This window comes from Spinacia oleracea, chromosome 6, assembly GCF_020520425.1.
Source record: "Spinacia oleracea cultivar Varoflay chromosome 6, BTI_SOV_V1, whole genome shotgun sequence".
NCBI classification, from domain to species: domain Eukaryota; kingdom Viridiplantae; phylum Streptophyta; class Magnoliopsida; order Caryophyllales; family Amaranthaceae; genus Spinacia; species Spinacia oleracea.
Window position 1 is genome coordinate 16,122,792 of NC_079492.1, and position 23,822 is coordinate 16,146,613.

The 23,822-nt window shown below is 32.3% G+C and overlaps 1 protein-coding gene and 2 long non-coding RNA genes across 9 annotated transcripts; 1 reads left to right on the top strand and 2 right to left on the bottom strand.

Moving 5' to 3' along the window:
* Positions 1 to 2,008: 2,008 nt before the first annotated feature.
* Positions 2,009 to 3,746, bottom strand: LOC110777495 (uncharacterized). The gene is made up of 3 exons (XR_002530450.2): positions 3,586 to 3,746; positions 2,510 to 2,711; positions 2,009 to 2,332 (listed from the first exon to the last, which is right to left on the bottom strand). It is a non-coding gene; the product is annotated as an uncharacterized lncRNA (long non-coding RNA).
* Positions 3,747 to 6,018: 2,272 nt separating this feature from the next.
* Positions 6,019 to 15,335, top strand: LOC110777496 (serine/threonine-protein kinase GRIK2-like). Of its 7 annotated transcripts, XR_008924305.1 has the most exons (12): positions 7,170 to 7,299; positions 8,252 to 8,347; positions 10,495 to 10,605; positions 10,863 to 11,021; positions 11,320 to 11,482; positions 11,845 to 11,870; positions 12,103 to 12,192; positions 12,282 to 12,531; positions 12,807 to 13,032; positions 13,781 to 14,107; positions 14,969 to 15,063; positions 15,173 to 15,335. XR_008924305.1 is itself a non-coding variant. In XM_056833350.1 (6 exons), the coding sequence occupies exons 2-5, from the start codon at positions 7,024 to 7,026 to the stop codon at positions 10,902 to 10,904; spliced, it is 279 nt and encodes a 92-aa protein (XP_056689328.1). In that variant the 5' UTR covers positions 6,019 to 6,112; positions 6,966 to 7,023; the 3' UTR covers positions 10,905 to 11,021; positions 11,320 to 11,757. The 7 variants fall into 7 exon arrangements, 4 of the variants coding, with proteins under 4 accessions (XP_056689328.1, XP_056689327.1, XP_056689326.1 ...); XR_002530451.2 differs by lacking the exons at positions 11,845 to 11,870; positions 12,103 to 12,192; XR_008924306.1 differs by lacking the exons at positions 11,845 to 11,870; positions 12,103 to 12,192; positions 12,282 to 12,531.
* Positions 15,336 to 16,250: 915 nt separating this feature from the next.
* On the bottom strand, positions 16,251 to 18,619 carry LOC130462390 (uncharacterized). Its single transcript, XR_008922482.1, has 3 exons — positions 18,445 to 18,619; positions 17,146 to 17,195; positions 16,251 to 16,603 (listed from the first exon to the last, which is right to left on the bottom strand). It is a non-coding gene; the product is annotated as an uncharacterized lncRNA (long non-coding RNA).
* Positions 18,620 to 23,822: the final 5,203 nt, after the last annotated feature.

Here is a 23,822-nt window from a genome sequence, read left to right on the forward strand (position 1 = left end):
AATTTAACTTCTATGTAACTATTAGATATAATCAAACTTCTATATAAATACTACGTTATTGTTCAATAAAATAAAATAAAAAAAAAAAAAAACTAGAACAAACAATTCTCAGTGACTTTATTTATTCAAAATTTCTTCACACATATTATTTTAAATTGTAAATTATAGTTGTTTTAATGATACATTTTGAAACATTAAACATTCAAATGATACTCTGTACAACAATACTACGAACTTAAATAGTTAGCAAAAGAAACTTTTATAATGGTTGTTATTCAAACTGTGAAATAATAGAGCGTTTCGTGCATCGCACGGGCTCAAAACTAGTTGATTTCATTGCTTAACTAATTGGTTCCACCGCTTAACTTATATGACACCAATGTGATTTTTGTGTAAGTCCGCCTTGTATAAAAGTTTGTATTTTTTTATTTGACAGGGGGACGCGAGTTCGATTCTACCCAACTGCATTAATTTATTATTTTCGCTCTTAACAACTTCTTATCCCGTGCTTTTCTCATTTTATTTTCGTTTTACACATTAATTAGCTAGGTTTTTTTTTAAAAAATAATAATTCACTGAAACACTTTTATTTTTGAGGCATTGATTTTCTCATTCATATATTTTGTGTATGTTAATTTTTATTTAGGTATGTAGTGCTTGACATCTAGTTTGTCTTTTAATACTCAGTTGTAGTTCATGTAATATTTGTGGGTGAATTTACCTGTATGATGGACTATATTAGATAGTACTGTAAAATCAAATTTCAAACTTTAATGAAAACAAGAGTAAGGGACTACTAATATAAAGATACTGATACTAAAATAAATCTTATTTTTTGGATAAAATAATAAACCTATTTATTCATATTGACTACATAATACCGTAATTAAGTGATTATATATTTAACTAATAATTTGCAAGTGCTTAGAGTAGGCCGGTGAAATTTTTAAAGGAGATAAAATAATTTTATTGATTTGAATTTGAATATGTAGCGGATTGGACGAAAATTTTATGCGTCTTATTTTTCAAAGAGTCCATAATCCCTTTTTTCGCCTAGGCCCCCCCAAAAGTCGGGAACGAGGCTGTTTAATTTAGATCCAATCTGATTTATTAACGGTCCGTTTGCTAGTCGGCCATAAAAAAGGCATCAATGGTAATGAATTTATATGTAATTTGTAAGGAAAATAAATATCTATTCCAATGGTAATACTAGTTCACTCAAAATTATCTCTTTTTCTTTATAAAATTCTATTCTCATTTCGGAAGTGGTATTAGGTGATAGTGCAAATTTATGAAAAAAACTTCGAAGTTTGAGACAAAATTTCATTACTATAAACATCATGATGTTATGTTTTTGCCATAACACTTTTCTCATTCCAACATTTATCACACGCTACCAAACGAGCCGAAAAAAAAATTATCATCTCATATTAAGTTCCAAAGAAAAGGATTATCATCTCATATTAAGTTCCCCTTACTTTTCAATTGATACTCGTAATAGTTTTCGATAACTTAATTTTCTTATCGAATTGAACCTAAACCGATATTCTGTTCTTTTCGCCTTTAAAAAATAATATTCAGAAAAAGGTTAAGTTTAGTAAAGGCAAGTTTGGTTTTTTTTACATTATACCATTGTATTTTATTGATTTCTACGTAATACGTTTTCAAGCGCTTTACATTTATACATTGTACCCTCATAGAGTCGTAGTTGCACAAATCAATCAACTTTATCTTTGTTGTCGATCCAATATTAACAAGTATCGTTATTTTTCTTTTTAAGTCAAGATTTTTGCTCATTAACGCTGGGTTAACCACAAAGATAATACACACTACGTCCCTTTTTTATTTACGTGTTTGGTATTATGCACGCAATTTAACTACTAATTAATGTGGATTGAGATTCCATCTTTTTTATTTAAACAATGCAAATTATATTTATTTATAATATTTTCACTTTTATTTAAAATCCGACATTGAAAAAGTGTGAGAGATTTAATGCTCAAAAATGTAAGCGATGAAAATAATCACTTGTTACAATTTTTGACAAAATATTAAGAACACTTATGTTACAATATAAAAGCAAATATTCCAAACATAAATATTAAAATAGAACACATAAAACAGAACACGTAGAGAATAAAAAACGAACTGGAGAAATATTAAAATACCACGTTGACTGACGTGTGCTACGCACGCGGCAGTTCAACCCATATACGGATTACTTATAAACCGGTGTAGCAGTTGATCAGCAGACACCCATTTCTTCTACATTACAAGATTTTATATTATTGATTTATGACATCAGCATCTTATTATCCCTGGCCAGCAGTATCTGAAAAGGAGGATGAAAATAAACATAAATGAGATAGAGCTCAATAACATGACTACATGAGTAGTAGTGTAAATTTAGGTTAATTTTCTTTTATGATAAGTTTTGATAAGTTCAGATAAGATAAATTCAGAAAAAATAAGTGAAAATTAGGTGAATAAAATGCATTCTTACTCATACCCGATAGATGAGCATCAGCACACTGCTTAACAAGGGGACGGTTTACGGCATTCACATTTATTTCCGAGAAAGCCTACACAGTTTCCAATAGGCCAATTCTCATCGTTACAAGCGTCCTTGCAAGAATTATTACAAAAGCCTCTGAAGTATTTGCTTGGTTTTGAGCATGTGAAACCCTCAACCTCAGCTACCATGTTCATCTCTGTCGTATACAACAAAACACATATTAATTTTAAGGGATTAGCAACTCGATCAAATTGAGATTACTTCGTAAGAACTACTACTACGTAACGTACTAATTTTGTCCATCAAAATAAAACACACATAAAAGTAGCTAGATCCTAATAGTATGATGGTAAATATTCAAATATAACTTTCTATATTTGAACTTGTTACACTTTCAATTTTTTTTTTTTTGGTGAATGAGCCATATAGCAATGCATATAGCAAATGGTGGTGGAGATTCGAACCTGAAACCTATCGTGCACATGTCATTACAAATGAGTACGTACATTCAAGATTTATTAATTATGCATTAGCTTTAAGGGATAAATATTTCAATTAAATATTTTGTAGAAAGATGGTAAAATAATAATTTTGAATGTCCTTGCATGCACGGGAGATAATTAAGTTTGCTAATAAGTTAGTCTTATATTACGTATATACGGAGTAGAAAAAGAGATAAATTCATGACAATATATTCCATGGAGAAATTCACAAAAACCCATATCAATAAAATGACCACTGCGTAAATACGTACATATTTTCTCCTTTTGTTTTTATTCACAGCGTTGGTCACTTTCACGCATGCTAATGCACAACATTGATCATTAATAAGTATCTTTAGTTCTCTTTAATAAAAAATTATGAAAAATTGATATTTGGAAAATAAACATTTAGACGAATCTAACAAAATACCACATAATCGAACTATGTTTTATCTTACATGTAAATCACCAGCAAAAATCAAAATAGAATATGTGAATAGTGTAAAAAGGTCCAAACTTTACGAGTATTAAAAAACGGAATACTACGTATATAATTATATATACACGAGAAAGTGAGTAGTTGATTACCAGAAGCAAAGAAGAAGAGAAGCAAAAGCAAAAGCCCAAAGAATTTCTTCTCCATTTTCTTAATGTTGTTTATGAGTTTTTTTTTTTTAAAGGAAAATGTTTGAGTTGTTTGAAGCTAGTATATGATGATATAGATGTATATATAGCTGATACTCCGTCGTAGGTCAGAAGAGATGTTTCAAACGTAATGGTGCAAACTACCCAACTCAAGTGGACGAAACAAGTGGTAAATTAATCATAATAACATTAATACATTCATCAAAAAATCAATTCTTTTTGATCCCACATAGTCCACGTGTCATTCTTTCACAGGCTGACATAAATTTCGTACACCTATTTATCTCGATCTAACCAATCTCGTCCTTAATGAGACTCTTTAACTCCATTGTTAGCCGGCACTCATCTACTAATGTACGGAGTATTAATTACCAAGTGGGGAACTTCAATTGAAGCGTCTAAGAGCGTCTACAGCACAGTATAAGGGAGGAAGTATTTTCGGATATCAGATATGTGCTTGCAAATGCATATTATAGCAAAAGGCAAAATAGGAGAAATGACAAAATAGAAATTAAATGGTACTTTTTTAAACAAAAATGGTACTTTTTCTTACAGAATGGTACTTTTTTTTACAGAATGGAACTTTTTTTACATGAATGGTACTTCTTTTATTGTCTTTTAACTATTTGTCTTTTAGCTTGATATGTGTGTTGCCACACATATCTGATATGCGAAAAAACAACCTCCAGTACAAGGGGGAGACTCTTAATCTTCTCTCATACTCCCTCCGTATTTATTTAAGGGATACATTTGGCCGGACACGGGTACTAAGAAGAAAAATTGAATGAAATAAAGTAATAAAACAAATGGTGTTGGATAGATATTTTAATAAGTAAAATAAGTGGAGACCATGTCATTTTAGGGGGTAAGGAGTGTGGTGTAGTTCTGAAATTATTTGTTTAATAGGGTGGTGGGACATGAGATATACTCCCTCCGTATTTATTTAAGGGATACACTTGGCCAGACACGGGTATTAAAAAAAAATTGAATGAAATAAAGTAATAAAACAAGTGGGGTTGGGTAAATATTTTAATAAGTAAAACAAGTGGGACCATGTAATTTTAGGGGGTGATGGGTGGGGGTGGGGTGTAGATAGATTATTTAATTAGATGGTTGGGTTGATAAGTTACTAAAAATAGCAAGTGTATCTCTTAAATAAATACGGCCGGAAAAGGCAAGTGTACCCCTTAAATAAATATGGAGGGAGTATTAGATAGATTATTTAATAGATGGTGGAGTTTATAAGTTACTAAAAATGGCAAGTGTATCTCTTAAATAAATACTACCGGAAAAAGGCAATATCCCTTAAATAAATACGGAGGGAGTTTCATGAATAAGGGTAGTTTATTAAGGGGCTGTTAAGGAGAGAGAGAAATAAGAGACATCACCTCCGTCTTTTTTTGTTTTTTACGTATTCCATTTCGGGTGTCCCATTTATTACTTTACTATCTCTGTTTCATTAAGTTATTTACGCTTTGAAAAATGTGTCCAACAGTCAAAGCCTTGACCATAAATTCCTACTATTATATCTATAAAAAATTATCATGAGATATCTTGTTAGATTCGTCTCGAAATGTATTTTTATAAATATCAACATTTTATATTTTTTTCATACAGAATTTGGATACATTAACGATTTAACGGTTAAATATTGCATTGGAGTCCGTGCAAATAGTTCCTGTAAATAACTTATTGAAACGGAGGTACTCCCTCCGTTTCTTTTTGTTTATTACGTTTGGACTTTTGCACGTTTATTAACGTATAATAAAGATTCTTTTTCTTTTTTATTAAAAAAAATAAAACCACCTAAAACCTCAATCCACTTATCATTACAACAACCCATAAGATTGTTTTATTTATCAAAATGAACCAATCCTAACACTTTAAAAAACACAAACTTCAATTTACTATTGCTGTAATAGTGTTGTGCCGATTTTACCCCACCTTTCAACCTTAATTACTAAATTTTCCATGATGTTGGATGATGCCACGTGTTCCATCATCTATCTGCCTTATTTGATCGTCTTTGTTTCCCCTTTCTCTTTCCTCGACTATGGGATCTTTTTCCCCTTCCATTTTCAACAAACCCTAGCTCTCATCTTTGCAATCTCCTCCTCCCCCTTCACCTCTCTCCTTCCATCATCCTAGATTTCCAGATCGTCAATCTCCGTTCTTCTTCAAGAGGATGTTAGTTTATGGTGATCGAAGGCTCACATTCGAGGATTTTGAGAAGGAGTCCAACTATGGAACCATTGATACATTTGAAGGTGAAAATCGATTGTTTTCGGTAGTTTTGTTCTTGATTTTGCTATTTTAGATTAGTTAAACTCACTGTCTCCTTCCATTTTCAACCCTAGCTATTCGTTCTCATATGACGAATCTGTTGCTTCGTAACTCGCCTCTTCAATAACCGGCACCCAGGTTCACTCCTTCTGAATCTCCTCACTATCAGTTCGTCTCTTTCTCCCTGGTATGATTCACCTTTGTCTGGATTTTTTGAATTAGGGTTTTATTTCTTGCTTTTAATGGTTGATTTGCTTTTAATTGTTGATTTTTTTGAATTATGGCTGGTTTAATTAAATTGGAATATTGATATTATTTGAAACACGACTAAGTTTATTGGCACATACTTTAGATTAGGAATTGTAATTTGAATTCATCTGGCAGAATTTGGGATCATACTCGATTTCCCATTTTAATTTAGAGAATAAAATTACTCTTCTTCAATGTCTCCCATCATCACCATAATTGTTGAGGATTTTGGTCACGGGTTTTTGTGAAGGCGGATATATATGAGTTTGTATGATTGTAATTGGAGTTGCATTTATATGATTGTAATTGGAGTTGAGTTTATATGATTGGTATTGAGATTTCATGAAGTCTGTTACTTCTAAAGATAAGGTAATACATGAAGACAATTGTTCCATACTTACCATAAGATAAATACTGGTGCTTGATTTTATAAAGGTGCTTGATTTTATAAGATTCACTTTTATGCCAGATTAACCATTATATGTTGAGAGTTCTGATACAGGACTTTTCTGCCAAACCTTTTCATTAAGTTGGACCGTAGAAAATCCTGTTTGCCATAACGGTGGGGGTGGAAATTGCGTTACGGAGTAGATTTTTGTTTTAAGAACCAGAGTTTGTCAAGACTTATTTTGGGAAGCAATTGTAAATTGCCAAATTTTATCTGAACTGCATTCTATGATGATTTTATAGTAACAGAAACAACCTTTTTCTAAATTGACTAGGGTTTATTGCCTACATTATTATCTCCCTTAATTTATTTGAATGTCTGAGTACTCTATTATTGCTTGCAGGTGGTAATTATGAAAATTGTAAGCTATCCCAACATAGTCAATCTTATCGAGGTGATTAATGATCCAGACACAGATCACTTCTATATGGGTATTTTTTCCACCATTTCCTTTCGTATCACACTTCTGAATTTTTGTTTGTTGGAGGCTAAATGGATCTGGAATTTTTTTTTTTTGGCCTTTTAGTCAATGAAATTGTAATTTTCTTTGTTCAGTTGAGTATATGGAGGGCAAATGGGATTGTGAGGGTGTTGGACCACCTGGTGGCTTAGGGGAAGCTATCATGAGACAATATTTACGAGATATTGTTTCTGGGTTAATGTATCTTCATTCACATGTAAGATCACTTTAGTTCCATTTTAAATTTTGTTGCCCCCAAGGTCCATATTGGTCTTATTTGTAATGCGCTTTTCAAAAAAAGTCTGCTTGGTGCTATTTTTTTTTTCTATTCGTATGGTGTTGGGAATCCAGAAGAGTATATGGGGATTCTGACACTTTGTTTACTGCATTTCCTACATCAAAATCATCTTAAATGTTGTCCCAATGCCTCTAAAAGAGGCTCCTGATCATTCTAGGGTAAAGGAGGATTGGATGTATGTAGCTTATTTATAAGATGAAAGATAGGTGGTTTCCAATTGATCTGTGATACCCTTAAAAAAAATTTGATCTATGATTCAAAACAAGAACTGAATACTGCCTCACTGCCCTACCTTTTTTCTCAGCGCAAAAAACTGTCTCCTACTTTACATTAAGAAAGAAGTGCAGAGAGTTTGCTGATTTATTTGTAATTTAGCATTAAGATGTGAAGTTTACTGCAGTTAATCTCTTTAGAAGTTCGAATCTTATGTAGTTCTCCTGGTGTTTTTCATTTGCAGTTAATCTAAGTCTATGATAGATTGATAGGTTGTAATAGATGATCAAGCTTAATGTAGTTATATTTACATTCATAACTTTTTCCACAAAGGTTCAGAATAAGGAGATAAGAGGAATGAACAGGGGATTCTTCATACCCATTATTAAATCTGTTATTCCAAACTTAGGGCTTTTTCTTTGGGAGGTGGTGTTGTTCTGTTTAGGTTTCTTTTGGTTATAACTATTTACTTTTGACTTGTTCATTAATGCATATTATTGCTGAAAGGAGAAGAAACAATGAGTTTTTTCTAGGAGTTTTTTTTCTTTTTTTTTCTTCTAAATTTGGCACTTGAACCATCTGAGTTGTAACTTCATTTTTTCACGTGGCTATTGGCATATATTGAATCTTAACAATTTTCTTTTCTTTTGAGAAACAGAATATAGTGCATATGGACATAAAGACTCAAAATCTTTTGGTTTCGCGTAATGGCACTGTAAAGATTGCAAATTTCAGTGTCAGCCAAGTTTTTGAGGTAATGGAATAGTATCTCATTATATTAAATATCAATTTATTTCTATTCTTGATAACTTTGTGCATGTGATCTTTTCCATTCATTATTTGGTTGAGGATACAATGATTTCATTTGATTCTGTTGCAAATGCAAATATATCATAACATTTCTAGAGACAACATGTTAGTACCTACATGCGGAGGTCAGAAGATATGGGAAGTGAAACTATAGTCAATCTTTTTGTTGACAGTTGTAACTGGGAAGATAATTCTCATAACTTCTATGAATGTTATTTTTGTTTTTAAGTGACCATATACTGATATTACACGTTCTTTGTGCGCCTTTCTGTTTATCTATCAAGACTATTGTCAATTTGACATCTTTTTTCTTTTCTTTTAATTGTGTGTGTGTGCCCAATTTGTGGATGGCTGACAATAGTCCACGTAGAGGTACGTGCACCACTTTCAAAACGCAAAGAATTGTATATAAAACGCATATTAAACATTAAAAATAATACGGGAAGCACATCCTTAGTATAACCCTCTGTACCCGAAATTTAGGGGGAAAAAATCTCTAGAAATTAAAACTCCTTTGATTTCGCTAATTCAGCAATCAGAGGTTTCTCCGTCTTCCCAAACAATCTCAATCTTCATCCCTAAAATATCTCCAAACTACCAGAAAATGAATTTATCCCCAATTTCATCACAGTGTAATTTGTATAGCTTTCTTATACACAACCGATTCGATAAAAGGGGTTAAATCTGAAGAAATTTAAATTCGCATGGCACTAGAAATTAGAGAACGAACACGGCGAACACCGAAGAAGAACACATAATAAAAAATCTTATGTACTAACTTTTTTTAAATTATGTTTGTGGTCTAATGTACGTGTTAGTAAAATTGCCGGTAAATTGAATTGATGTTGGTTTTTGAGAATTATATAGCTTATCTCAGGGTTGGTTCGGTTTTTGTGCCTGACATTTTCGGTTTTGTTTCAGATTTGATCATATCTTATTATCTTTTATGGTCTGGGATTGTGTGTGTTTTATCAATTATTCGTTGCTGGGAAATTGAATCATTGTTGCTTCTTTAGTGTTATTTAGCTTTATTGCTGGGAAATTGAATATTTGGGAGTCAGTGGTTTCAAGTGAGAGAAAGAGTAACAAGAAGAGGTATCAGTGAGAGGGAGTAAGCCAGCAGTATGGTAGCCATGAGTAGGGCAACGTATGAAGGTGCAGATTATCTTTTAGACATGGAATTTTGTGTCTTTAAAATCACCGTATGTAGTCTAGCCTTATTTTATTAAAAGAACAAAGACTTTGGATCAAATATGTAGTAGTACTTTGAGATTATACGGTGATTAGAATGTATTGGAGTATGGATGTTTTAATTTGTAAATGTAAATATTTTCTTGCTGCTATATAGATTAGTATAGCAATTTATGGTAGCGTATAGTGGAGTATTACAATATAGATTAAGTATAGCATACTTGGTTCTCTTTATAATGGCGTGGTAGTACCCTAAATCAAAGTTTTCAAGAAAAATGGAGTTGGCTTTGCATCAAAACAATACATTAATAGAGATTTCAAATAATTAACCAGAGACCAAACCGATCAGTTAATAATTAACCAGATGTTCTTCTTTGGAATACATTATGTTCTTATATATTCACTCCATGTTTTTTTAATATATATGTCTAATAATTGACCAGATGTTCTTCTTTGGAATAAATTATGTTCTTATATATTCACTCCATGTTCTTTCTTTTTTATTATTTGTTTAATAATTGACCTGATGTTCTCTTTTGGGATATATTATGTTCTTATATATTCACTTCATGTTCTCTTTTTTAAACGGAGCAATACTAAAGAACGTCAGCCTCCATGTTACGGAGTACTAAGTATGTGTTATTTTATACGTATTATCTTCGTACAAGCGTCTTGCTTGTATGTTCCTTAGTAATATCTTGTATGTTCTTCATGATAATACATACTAGCAACAAAAAAATAAGATTCAGACCTAAACTAAAAACTAATAAAGATTGAATTGATATCACTGAACTACACATATATAATCCGCAAAATCAAAATTAAATTGTAAACCCTTTTCATTAGACTTTTTTTTTATTCAACCGAAGTTCTGATCTACTTATTAAAACTATTTGCCAGATGGAATCTTGCTTCTTGAAGCTAATAGAATGTTCAGAGCTGGAGGATATTTTGTATGGGCAGTATTGCCAGTCTATAAACTTGAAGATAACTTGCAAAAGCAGTGGAAAGGTATCATTATTATTTACTTACACATGCATTTCCTGCTTCATAAGTAGGGAATTACCAGTGCTTACCTTTTTTATCACCGTTTTCCCTTCCTCCCCCTTCTTAAGACTTTTGAGTTTGCTTGAAATCCCTTACTTAAATTCAAAGTTTCCGCTGGTCAATATTTGAGTTGTTAATTTAGATTTCATGGAATCTGATACTCTTCAAGATAGGAACATATTTATTTATGCTTTTTTCTCTTTTTACTTATAAATCTACAGAAATGGAGAATCTTACGTCCCATATTTGCTGGGAACTGGTAAAAGGGAGGGTTATATTGCTATATGGAGGAAGCCTTTGAACAACATTTGTTATCTGAATCGTGAAGTTGGTGCGAAACCTCCACTTTTTGACCCGAAAAATTATCGAGACAGTGTCAGGTATTGACCAAAAATGCTTCTGTATATTTATGATAGTAGTGGAGAACCAACCTGTGAGTTCTCCTATGCCATATTCCATAATCAAGGAGATATATCTGGGTTGCCTGGACCAAGATTCTGTTTTTGTTTCCCTCAAAAAAAAAGATTCTGTTTTTGTTAGCCTTACTATTTCATCCAGTCCGCTGTTAAGATGATTGAAGCTCTTTCTTCAGGATGATTCCTTTTATTTGTTAATGAGATGTTATTCCGCAACTACCTCTTTAGTAGAATGACTAATTCAATTCACGAATTTTGGCAGGCATGTGGGACAGAAGGTCTGTATTACAAGGGTACCTAATAACGGATGTGAATGTTGTCGGAGAGAGAATAAGTACCCTCAATTTTGCAGAGAGGGTTGCCTCTATAGTACTTGGAGCTGCTCGAGCTAACACTTGAACGTGAAGCAAATACTATTTTATTGGGTTTGTTCCTTATCTTTTTGCTTCTTTTCATTTTCAAGCCTTAAAACATTTGAACGTGGAGCAAATACTATTTTATTGGGTTTATTTCCTAATTTTCTGGGTTTATGATTTATACATAGTGTATGATATGTTCTTAATGCTGATTTCACTGAAGAGATTGAGGGCCTTTTGTTGTCCGACTCATCTTTTATAATAGATGTGCCTAAGTTGTGTTCATTCGTATATAACATTCATAATCTATCATACAACTTGTACCCAAGTTGATTGCCATCTTACTTTGGTACCATATTAATACCAAGATCTTTTTATTTCTTACATGACAAGGACATTGAAAAGTTAAAGCTCTCATAAATGTCCTGTAGAGAAGGGATCATTGAAGTAGCTAAATGTATGTTCTCTTCTCTTATCGAATTAATTTTGACTTAGTTTTGTATTTCCCTTTTTTGTTGCCATTTTATAATAAAGGTATTTTTTGTGTTTTATTGCCTTGATGTTATACTTCAAGAAATCGAGAAGTTTATAAATAGAACCTAAGCATTAATCTGCGCCTTTTTTCATTGTATTGATGAAAGTCTTTTTTTGTTTGTTTTTGAATTTCGTGTGGTGTTGGTTTAAGGTAGGCTGTATTTTACAAGAGTGAGACTAGGAACTACCCCAAGGGAATACAATGTGCAGATTATGGGTTCCATTTATTGACTGTCCACGGGCGAGTGGGTTTCATTTATGTTTCTACTCAATATCGCGCTTTATTGTGTGATTATTTGAATGATGGTTATTAGTTTCTGCTGACTGATATTAGGTCGAGCTCAATTTCTATGATATCAATGGCTCCTCAACTGCCAACGCAATTTCTTGTTCAGACCCAGTATGTAGTACTATGGTTCCACCAGCATCGTCTCACTGCTCAGCTGAAAGTAAACAGTGCGGTTACTCGTTTCAATATGGTGATGGAAGTGGGACCTCAGGGTTTTATGTGTCTACTATGATGTACTTTTATATGATCTAGGGAGCTCTATGAACGCTAATTCACCTGCCTCTATCGTTTTCAGGTGAGGGGTATTTTTCTGTTCTAATTTGTTTACAATGGTAATCTATCTTGCTAACTTTTTTGTAAAGGATAAATATGTATACGAAACTGGTACATTGCAAAATAAATAGTCTACCCTTTAGCAAATTCAGTTTATATCTGAACTTACTTTGAAGGAGAAAATTTTCCTATCTATGCTTTTGCTGAATGTTAATGTCTACTCTCCTTGGTTTTCTGTCTTTTACATTTTTCTTTGTGCTTGTATGTTTTGATTTTAAATCTATGGTTCTGGTGCAGATGCAACAATTATCAATCTGGAGATTTGATCAATTCAGAACGTGCTCTTGATGGGATCTTTGGTTTTGGTCAGCAGGGCTTGTCCTTTGTATCTCAATTTTCTTCCAGGGTAATAACACCTCAACCATTTTCCCATTTTTGAAAGGAGGAGGAAATGGTGGGGTTATTCTGGTGCTTGTAAGATTTTGGGCCCAAGTATTGCGTATGGTCCACTTGTGCCATCATAGTATGTCTCCCAATTCTTTTGAGAACTTCTTGATTGTGGATTTTGTTTATTAGTTTCTTTCTTTTATTGTTCTTCTTCCTTTGATGTGCTTTACGGTCAATTATTGAACAAGTCTTGTATCCCCATCCCCCCCTCAAAAGTATTTTTAACCTTTTACTTCAAAAGCTCAATTTTTGTGGGTTAAACTTAAACCCAACATGTTGTCTACCTTGTACATATGGGCTTTGTCGTAAGTCATTCAGCCTTCACTGTTTGTAAATTTCATTTTGGATTTTATACATGTGAAAGGGTTGTCATCGAAAATCTGTGCCATTTGCTGAAACAGGACGGTGCCGCGCTTTGGTGCATAGGTTTTTAGAAGGTTCATAAAGGCCCATGAGTTACAATATTAGGAGGTCATTCGCATGTTTATTTTACTATTTTCCATACAAAACTTCCACTAAAGTATATACTTAAATAATACGAAGTATATACTTTAAATGTTCTATGCTGTAATTACTTAGTTAATCCACATACTTGGCAAAAGAATTGCGAATTTGGAGTTGGGTGAGTGGTTGGCAGTTTTCATCGAAGAGCGGAAAAGAGTTATGTAGCAGTTGAATACTGATCTATTAATAATAATCACCAAGCTATAAAGTACATAATTTATGTAGAAAGCAATCCACTATTGTCTTCTTTTGAACTGATCTTATAACTGTGAATTCAGTTGCTTTTCTAATTTCCGTTATTTGATATTGCTATTCCACAGGGAGGAGAGGATGCTGCCATTGTCAGATACATGTACACAAGGATGACTGAAATCACTAGAGAACTACTAGGAAAGATACTGGAATCACTTCACAGTTAGTGGAACTATTGAGGTAGTGGATGTAGACAGTGCAAGTGATGCAAGTGATGCAAGTGAAGGGACGATGTAACTCTCAGAATCACTGAACTACCAGTTCGGAAGTGGACTCAAGATTATAAGGAATTTTAAAGAGAGACAGAGATCAAATGATGTAGCAAAATTAAATGATGCGGCGAATATTCGGTGCTAAGGAGTTCTTTGAGATTTTTCAAAGATGCTTCTGATCAGGTATTGATGTACATTTCTCTATTTTCACCGATCGTGGAGTCTAGGACTTCTAACAGTCTGTGCCTCTCAATTTTGAGTTTCATAAAAAGGTTGTGATTCTTTTCATTCTGTACTTATTGTGCAACTCCTTTAACACCTAAGAAAACTTTAGAAATATTTTCAGAAGTAATGTGTAATGAACATGCCTAATAAAGATGATTCAGTTATTTCACCAGGGTTATGTGTGTTTAGTTTTGCAGTCGTTTAGCCGCTACAGGCATAAGTCACACCTAGCGACATTTATGTTCAACTCTAATATGTAATATCATGTTTGGGGTTATCAGCTTTTCGCTGACAAGAGTCATTAGCAAAGAGGAAAGCTGATTAGAAATTCTTAGCATTGCTTCTATTTCATTATTTAGCAGTATGTATTGGAAATATAAATGTTGTCATTGAGGATACTCAACATTGTGTCTGTCACATTAGAAAGGATGGCTGAACTTTGAAGAGACTGCATTTCATCCTAGCGGTTTTAGATTTTGTTTATAGTTCTTGAATAGTGTGAATTTTTTTTAAGTACCTACTTTTCTGTGAGTTTTTACAACTTCCTAGGAAAAGAAAGTTTGTTTTAGTTCAACCCCCTGCCTCTCGCTTTGCGTCTACTATGCTGTAAAGTTGAGCGGTTGTGAACTTAAGAAGTTTGTTCGAGTCTATTAGCTTCCTCAGTTCCTCTTTGTTTATATGAGATGATGTGATGTGCTGCATTTAGAAACTTAATTAAATAAACAGGCCATGAAGCTTGAAACATAATTCCACAAAAGATCGTGGCTCCCTTGTGGAAAGAGCTTAATCCTGAAGATTGGCATCTCGTGCTATTTTCAGATTTTGACTTGACTTGCGCAGTTGTTGATTCGTCTGCAATATTAGCTGAAATTGCAATTGCAACAGCAACAGCTCTACAAAGCCTTATATATCAGGTGATTGAGTATGACAGTAGTATGTGTACAATCAATCAATAACTGCAGGATAGACATATTTCTTGCTTCATCATTGATCAACTAAGTAACCATGAATCTTTTTTTGCAGAGTCGTATGTTGCCACAAAGTTAGCCGAGGAACTATCATGACTGTTATTTCTCCTTTCTCCTATTAGGCCGGTCTTTTTTAATTTTTCTAAACTTAGCCATGTAAATTTTTTATGCTTAGCCATGAATTCTATATATGTAAACTACATCAAGTAATTAGTCATGTTTATTATTATCTTCGGAGTACTATATTCCTGTCTTCAACTATTTCTATAGAGTAATTTGGCTTGTGATTTGTATAGTGTGTTATGGGAGATAGCGTTTTATATCTTGGGGGAACGTGCGCGCTAGCGCACGTTCCAACAACTAGTAATGGAAAGAGCACAAAGATTGCTAACTTAATATACTTGGGAAATTGCAAAGATATTTAATGAGTTGAGAAAATTGAACCAATTAAAATTAAAAGATGGCACAAAAAATGATAGTATAATAAGTTTATAAAAGGAAAGATTCTCCCACGTAACAAACATTGTGAAACACCCTAAAAGGAATACGTAACAAACAAAGAAACGGAGGGAGTAATACATTTCTTTTTATATTATCACGTAATTGTCTTAAAATTCTATCAAAATCAACTAATTAAATTAAAGTAGGCAATTAATCTATCACACTTTTCCAGTGGGACATAAAATCTTTCTCATATTCCCAATATCAATTTTTTGATAAAAGTGCAAACATTATAAATAAGTGTAATTTTCTTTGTTTAAATCTCTATTATATAAGCCAGCTCCTGAGGGCTTTTAAGTAAATTAACTTTTCGTGTCCACTTTCAAAAAGACAATAATACCCTCCCCCCGTTAAACAGTTAACAATTACAAAGCTGACTTATTTGGTAACATTCATAACATTCTGATTATCTATTATTTTTAAAAATCGATTAATTACTGATTTTGAAACTGAAAATCTATTTTGGGAAGGGAATATGTTTAAACGTCAATCAATCAGGAAATCAGGCAAGGAAGATAAAAAAAGAAAAGGAAAGAATCCTGTAATTCTGAAATCATTCCCAATATAGAAAAGTCTGTCAATAAAGTCAAAATAAAAAGCAAATAAGGAAGTATCACCCATAAATCCAGCCACGAAAAATTGCTAAAACCCATAGCCAAGAAAATCACGCATAAACCCACAGCCAAGAAAACACATATACCCACAGCTAAAAAAATAACGCATAAACCCAGCCAAGAACATCACACAAAACCCAGCCAAGAACATCACACAAAGACCCAGCTGTGAAAATCTTATTACAAATTATTACAATTGCCAAATTAAATCAAATTGACATTCGACTGAATTAAATCAAAATCAGTCTAAACCAAGAAAATTAAAACAAAAAATCTGCAGAAAATCAGTAATTCAGTATACGAGTTCCAAAAACTCCATCATTGTTCTTCAAGTCGCGCCGATACACGTAAGTAATATCTTCTCCCGATTCCTTGAAAGAAAATAAAAACAGAAATTAAACAATTTATTTTATAATAATTGTGATTTTTTATGCATAAACTGTTCTTTTTTAAAATTGTTGCTATGTAGATTGAATTTTTCTAACTTAAACAATGGCGTTTATTTGTTTTGCAGATTTCAAAATATTAAGGTATGCTCGACATCGTCTAATTAAACAAAATATTAATTAAAATATTCGTGGGTTTTTATTACGAGATCTTCAAATTCACATGTATGCAGGTTTAGAATTCATTTTAGGTTTTCCCTCAACCAACTATAAACTTTTAGCATAAGGTATGTTTTTGTTGAGTTTTGTTCTTGGTTATATATTGAATTTTATATGACATCTAAGATATAGTCCATTATTTTTATTACATGTTGAGTTTTTATTACGAAAACAGCCTATTGTATCAACCTATTAAAGATGATTTAATCGTAATATTGCATGTTTTATTCTTGGTTATGTATTGTTTTTTAAATGTCGTTAAAATAACAGTCCAAAATTGAGTAAATTGGTTACTGAAAAAGGCTTACCCAGGCTCTGGAACATAAACAAGGCGACAGGTAAACCATAAATTTTGAGCCTGCAAAAGAACTTCAATGATTAAGAATCAAGCTTCGGAGTTAAAAAATATAATAGAAGAAACATACAAGTACAATGGGGATTAGGAAATTTAACACATTCATCAATAACCATTAGAAGATAAAATCACAAAAGAAATCAAGAGCAAAAAATCACATTCATAACAGGAAAATAAAAAAAGGCATCGTTTAATATAGAAATGAAGAACAACTTTCAAAGATCGAAGGTTAGGTATTTATTAAGAACAAATCTCAACATTAGGTTATCACTATACAGAAATATGAAATCAGAACATTAAGATTCTCTGAATGCGATGCGTGCGAAATTACATAAACCTTAAAACAATTTTGTTACAACTAACATAAAGAGTGCGATGACCTAACAGAAATTTCACAGTTCGTGTCTGGGTTGATAAAGAGTACGATGATAATATCAACCCAGAAACTTCACAGTTTAAACTTTGCAGTTTAAAACTACTAATTGCATCATTAACTCACAATCCCAAATACTTCTACGCCAAATGCATGTATGGCTTACTGTCTCATTCAAGTAAAAGTTGTTAAAAAGAGATTGGTTAAATTGCAACTTAAAAGGTAAACGGTAACAAAATGATCTCGGTTCATGAGCAAATAAGAAAGTTTGGCCAAATATGTGACCATTGAAAAGTTTGGACAAAACCAAATTTTTTCCACAAAAATCAAACCAAACATTAACCACATTGGGATTCACATCAGACTAACTACAAGCAGAACACCAACTTTCTTGCTCAAATTTGAACCACACATAAACCCCAGCAAAAAAAACAAAATTTCCACTAATAAACGCTTCATTTAGTGAAGCAACAATAAATCCTTGAACTAAACCCTAAATATCCAAAAATTTCCACAAATTAAAACCAAAAAAGGTCTAGAAAAAAACCCAACATGCCAACATGCTTAACCTCACAAAATTAAAAATAAAGGTAATTAGATCATTCTGAAGCTAAATCGAGATATGCATATACAAATCGACAAAGGTAAGGCAAACTTATTGGAGCAAAATCACTTGCTGAGCTGAGAAAAAGCATATAAATCATGGAACAAAATGAATCATTGTACTATCAAAACCCGTACCAAAAATAGAATTAAAGCAACAATCCAGAAGCAAAACCTACTAGAGCATCCATTAAACACTGACTGAGCAAAACCATATGAATCATGGAAAATAGAATCATTTTAGAACCAAAAAATAGACATGAGCAAAATGAATACCATTTTAACGATTTCAGCAAAAACCGCAGCCTACCCCCATAGCACTGCTTGCAGCAGCTGTCCCTCACTCCCCGCGCCTCGCCATTGCCTCGACTAGCGCCTCGCCCGTCGCCTCTGACCGTCTGACGCCCCGCCCAGCAAAACGCTTCAATGAGTTATCACATGCTAAACTTCACCAAACTCAAATCACACCAACAAGACAATAAATGAAAACCAAACAAAAAGATTGATTTGGAAATTTATAAGGAAATAAAACCATAAAATACAATATAATGAGCCAGAAATAAATTAAAAGTTGCAACTTAAACAAACTGAAACGAAAATGTTGCTCACCAATTCTGGGTAATCGTCAATTCAGCAAAGAGAATTTGGTTTTGACAAATTGTTTATTGTTGTTTAGTAATCGCCTAAACGCATCGCAAGAAAGACGGGAAAGAGGTGAGAGAAAGGAGGGAATAATCGACCATTTTAATTGCTCAGATCTGAGGAAAGAGAAAGGAAATAAGAGGAGAGAGAAATGAGAGAGATGAACCAAGATGAGAGAGATGAACCAGAGAAACGAGAGGGGTTAATCGCCATTTTGAGTTCTAAGATTCGAGGAGAGAGAAAGGAAATACGAGGAGAGAGGAGAGAGAAGTGAGAATGATGAACCAGAGAATGATTGAATGACAATACCCGTGAATCTTCTCTAAAAAAGAATATTTTATCTTCCTTCAAAAAAAAAATTAATATTTTATCTATTTTAAATTAATAAGAATTACTTTCTTTTTAATCTATTAATCCATTTTAAATTAATACGAATTAATTTCTTTTTAATCTATTTAATCTATTAATACCAATTACTTTCTTTTTAGAGGAAAAGAAAAAAAAACATTAAAGTAAAATATTAAATCTATTTTAAATAAACACTTTTGTTTTAGCGGATAAGAAAAACAAAACCATCAAAATAAAATATTTAATCTATTTTAAATTAAAACTTTTGTTTTAGAGGCAAAAAAAGAAGCATCAAAAAAAATATTTAATCTAATTTAAACTAAAACTTTCGTTTTAACGGAAAAGACAAAAAAAAGCATCAAAATAAAATATTTATTTATTTTAAATTAAAACTTTCAATTTAGCGGAAAGAAAAACTCGATTTTAATCTAAGTAAAACCTTAAAATAATCTAATACTCTGACCACATAAATTTCTGAATTAATTAGCTCATGTTGTATTTAACATTAAAACATATTTTTCAACGTTGATGAAGCCTAATGGACGCACTCGGGTGATGGAAAAAGTCATGGGTCATGGAAAAAACATTCTCATTCTTCGGAAACAAAGCTTTTCCTGGATGATACCTTCACCAACTGGAGATTTTAATCTAGAACTTTCTTATACTGTTACTCTGTTAGTTATGTGTTGCATATCGATTAGGTGGAGGAGTGCATATGGTTAAGCAAGTATATTGCGAGATACACATCTTTTTTTTTTATGTTTAATTACTTTATTTCAGTACGGAGATTTTATTTTTCATTGGGATATGTTCATTTGTAACAAAAATAATGTTAAATTTTTCAATAGCTTTAATTGGTCATACGATTCGATTTTTCGTCATGTAAGGCTACGAGTATTGTATGACCTCAATATCGCAAAATATGGACTTTGCGAATGATTCTTAGTGCCTAATATTTGTTAAATCCCGCACGCATCGCGTGCATAAAATACTTGTAAAAAAATAGAGTAATATCAATGCACATTAATTAGTCGTTGCATTACGTGAAAAATACCAAACGTAAGAAAAAAATTACCACAAAATATTGTAATTGACAAATTCGTCAATCAACTAAATACGGATAGTAATATGCATCCTTTTTTTTATTTTAGGTAATTATTTCATATTTTAATTCAAGCTCCTATTTGATTTTATTCTCTAATTTCAGATTTTATTGAGACTCAGGACACTCACAAGTCATCGACAACCGGTGAGCAAAATGCCTACGAATTTGGCTCCTTGCCGATTTAGGGTTTTTAATTTGGGGATTTTTGGAAATAAAAGTTTCATGAATCAGGGATATTTGGAAATTGAAATTTATGAATGAGGGATTTTTGACTTGATATTTGGACACAGGGCACGAACACCAGCAGCAGTCCATTGAGATGGTGGCAGCGTGGCAACACCATAGATAAATCAATTTGTGAGGAGGAACATACAAGTACATTGATGTCGGCTGGTTCCAACCGCCGTCGTTCGAGCAAAAATGGATACACAGTAAGTCGTTGGGAGGAGAGAGAGTCGTGAGGAGTTGAGTATTTTCGAGAAAGCACCAAGGAAGAGATAGAGGTAGGGATTATTGTTGCTCAAATCTGAAAAGAGAGCAACAAAGAGGTGAGAGAAAGGGAGAAGAATGTTACAAAATATCTTAAGAGGTGAGTGAGTTTTCTGGAAACCACCTTGCAGTGTTAAAACAATGTGAAGTATTCCGTAAATAATGATGAGTATTTTTTTGAGTCTGAGAAAGATGAGTGGAGTATTGTTTTAGCACTGAGAATTGTTCTAATTTTTAATTTTAAGGAAGATAAAAGATTAGAGAATACTTTCACAATATAATTCCCATAAAACATTAACCTTAATAAATATTATAAAAAATAAAATAATTTTTAAAAAGAAGATTTTGGTAATGGTTATTTGCCATTTACATTAATTAAAGATAATTCTCATAAGAAAACTTGAATAAGATAATATTATAATAATATTTAATTTAAAAATTATTCAAGTATTAATATATTATAGATTGATATGTGTAGTTTCTTATAGTTTGATAATGAACAAAAATATAGATCAAAATATAGATCGAAGGTAGAAATAGAGTGATAAAAAAGATGACAAAGATAACCCCTTACCCCGTAACAAAAAGGTCATCAAAATTCCAAAAGAGAATCAACTACGTGGATGAATATTATTTTACTTTGGTACTAAGATTTAGATTTTTTTGTCATGTAAGGTCTTGAGTATTACTCCGTTTCACATTTTAGATTGCAAGATTGACGTATTATTTAACCTCACTGTTTTTATATGAACTTTGCGAATGACTTTTTCTTTTTCAATATTTGTTGTGATTATTTGCCATAACACAATTTTAAGTTTTTATATAATTTTCGCACGCGTGCATATAAAACTAGTGTAATATATGTTGAGGGTTTGTAATTCCTTACATATACTCCCTCTGTATTTATTTAAGGGATACACTACCCTTTTACGACCGTATTTATTTAAGAGATACACTTGCCATTTTTAGTAACTTATCAACCCCACCATCTAATTAAACACAAATTCTAATCTATTTATACCCCATCCCCACACCCCATCCCCTAAAATGACATGGTCCTCACTTATTTTATTTATTAAAATATATTCCCAACCGGTCAACCCCATTTGTTTTATTACTTTATTTCATTCAATTATTTTTCTTAATACCCGTGTCCGACCAAGTGTATCTCTTAAATAAATACGGAGGAAGTAACTAGTAATTACGTAGAAGATTAATTAACCGTTACCTACAATCTAGCCTTCAATTGTGTAATTAACTTCGTATATAATTTGACGATGATCAAACTCTTGAATCAAGGAAATACTTTCCTCTTTCATTAACTTTTCCGTTTTTATTTTGTTAAATTTGTGATTAATTCTTCAAATTTTGGATTATTTCATAATTAGTTCTTCCAATTTTTGGTAATTGTAATATTGCGGGTTTTGGTAATTATAATTTATTTCTGGTTTTTAATTCTTTGTTTTTCAATTACCAAGGATATAAAGGTCTGTTATATAGGGAGAAATTACTAAATTGACAAAAAGCGTTCCCTTGTAGAATAGAGATTTGCACCTTCCTGCATATAATAGTAATATTAATAGTGATGAACAAGCATAGAAATCAGACAATACGATTCAATTTGATCAATTTGACCCTTAACATGTATTTCCTCCGTTCTCATTTACATGATACAATTGGATTTTAACACTATTCACACAAGGCATTTAATTAACTTACTTTTGTGATTTATACATAAGAAAAAAATACTCGTGTGAGGTGTTATTAGATTCTTCTAAATAAATATTTTTTAAATATCAACTTTTTATAATAGTTTATTCTCCATAATGGAAGATATTAATGATTTAAATCGTGCATTGACAAACGTGCCTAAATAATTGTGTCATTTAAAAAAGAACAAAGGACGTATATACATATCTAGTAAAGTAAATATAGAGAAGTAGGCATCATATATATACTACCTCCGTTCCTAAATGATCTTTACGCTTACTATTTCCATAGTAATTAAGAAACATTGGTGAACAATGTGAGTGGATGAAAATTAATATTAAAGTATTGCCAGTTACATGTTGTAGTGGGCTAAATGAGGATATAAATGTAAAATTTATATGCTAACAATGGAATAAAGTAGAGTGTAAAGAACTTTTAGGAACATACTAAAACGAAAAGCGTAATTAAAGAACTTTAAGGAACAAAAGTAGTATATATTATTTCTCCACATTAACGTTACTAGATATGTATATATAATTATTATATATACATTAGGATTGTACCAGATATAGTTTACAGTCCAAATTTTTTGTTGGAAGTTCTTGGTTGGGAAGGACAAAAGAAAAGAGTATAAAATATGAATAATGTTTTTGTCTCAAATTGAAAGAATTCCTCCTTGTTTATATATTGGGTTGTGGGTGTAACTCTTGTTTGAGAAAGTGTGAGAGTGTAATGGGTGAACACATAACACGCGTGCGGGTCAGGTCAGGCTCGGGCCTTGGGGTCTTGGGAATTACGATGCTCAAGCGTGGGATGAGTTTTGTGGGCCTTATCTATTCTTGTTATAACTAGTTTTTCTGTTGCTTCCGGAAAACATAAAATACAAACAATTTCCAGGAAAATCAAACACGTACATTGCTTTTCTCTCAAAAATTGCTCTCGGTTTGGGCATATGTTTAGAATCCATTCGGATTTGTGAGTGCACACAAATTCGGAACTGCGCTAATATATCCTGAAGCGCGACCGCTTTCTGTACTGCTGCATCGGGAGGTAGGGAAGAATCGTCTTTTAGGAAAGTTGGTGTCAAAGAGGCAACAATTATTCCATCAATTCGTTTATCAATCAGATACGTTTATTCTAATTTTTGGTACTATGGCAACATTTTTGACGGAAGTGTTTCAATTTTGAACTTGTTCCGGGTATGAAACAATGAGCTTCGGATTGAAGGCTCTTTCGTAATGTGAAAGATCTAGCTTGTTCTTGAGTGTTGTTTGAATACCTACACACAAGTAATGTTATTGGCCTCGAGGGTGGTTCCGAGGAAAACCCCTCCGATGCCTAAGTAAGCACTAGGTTCAGA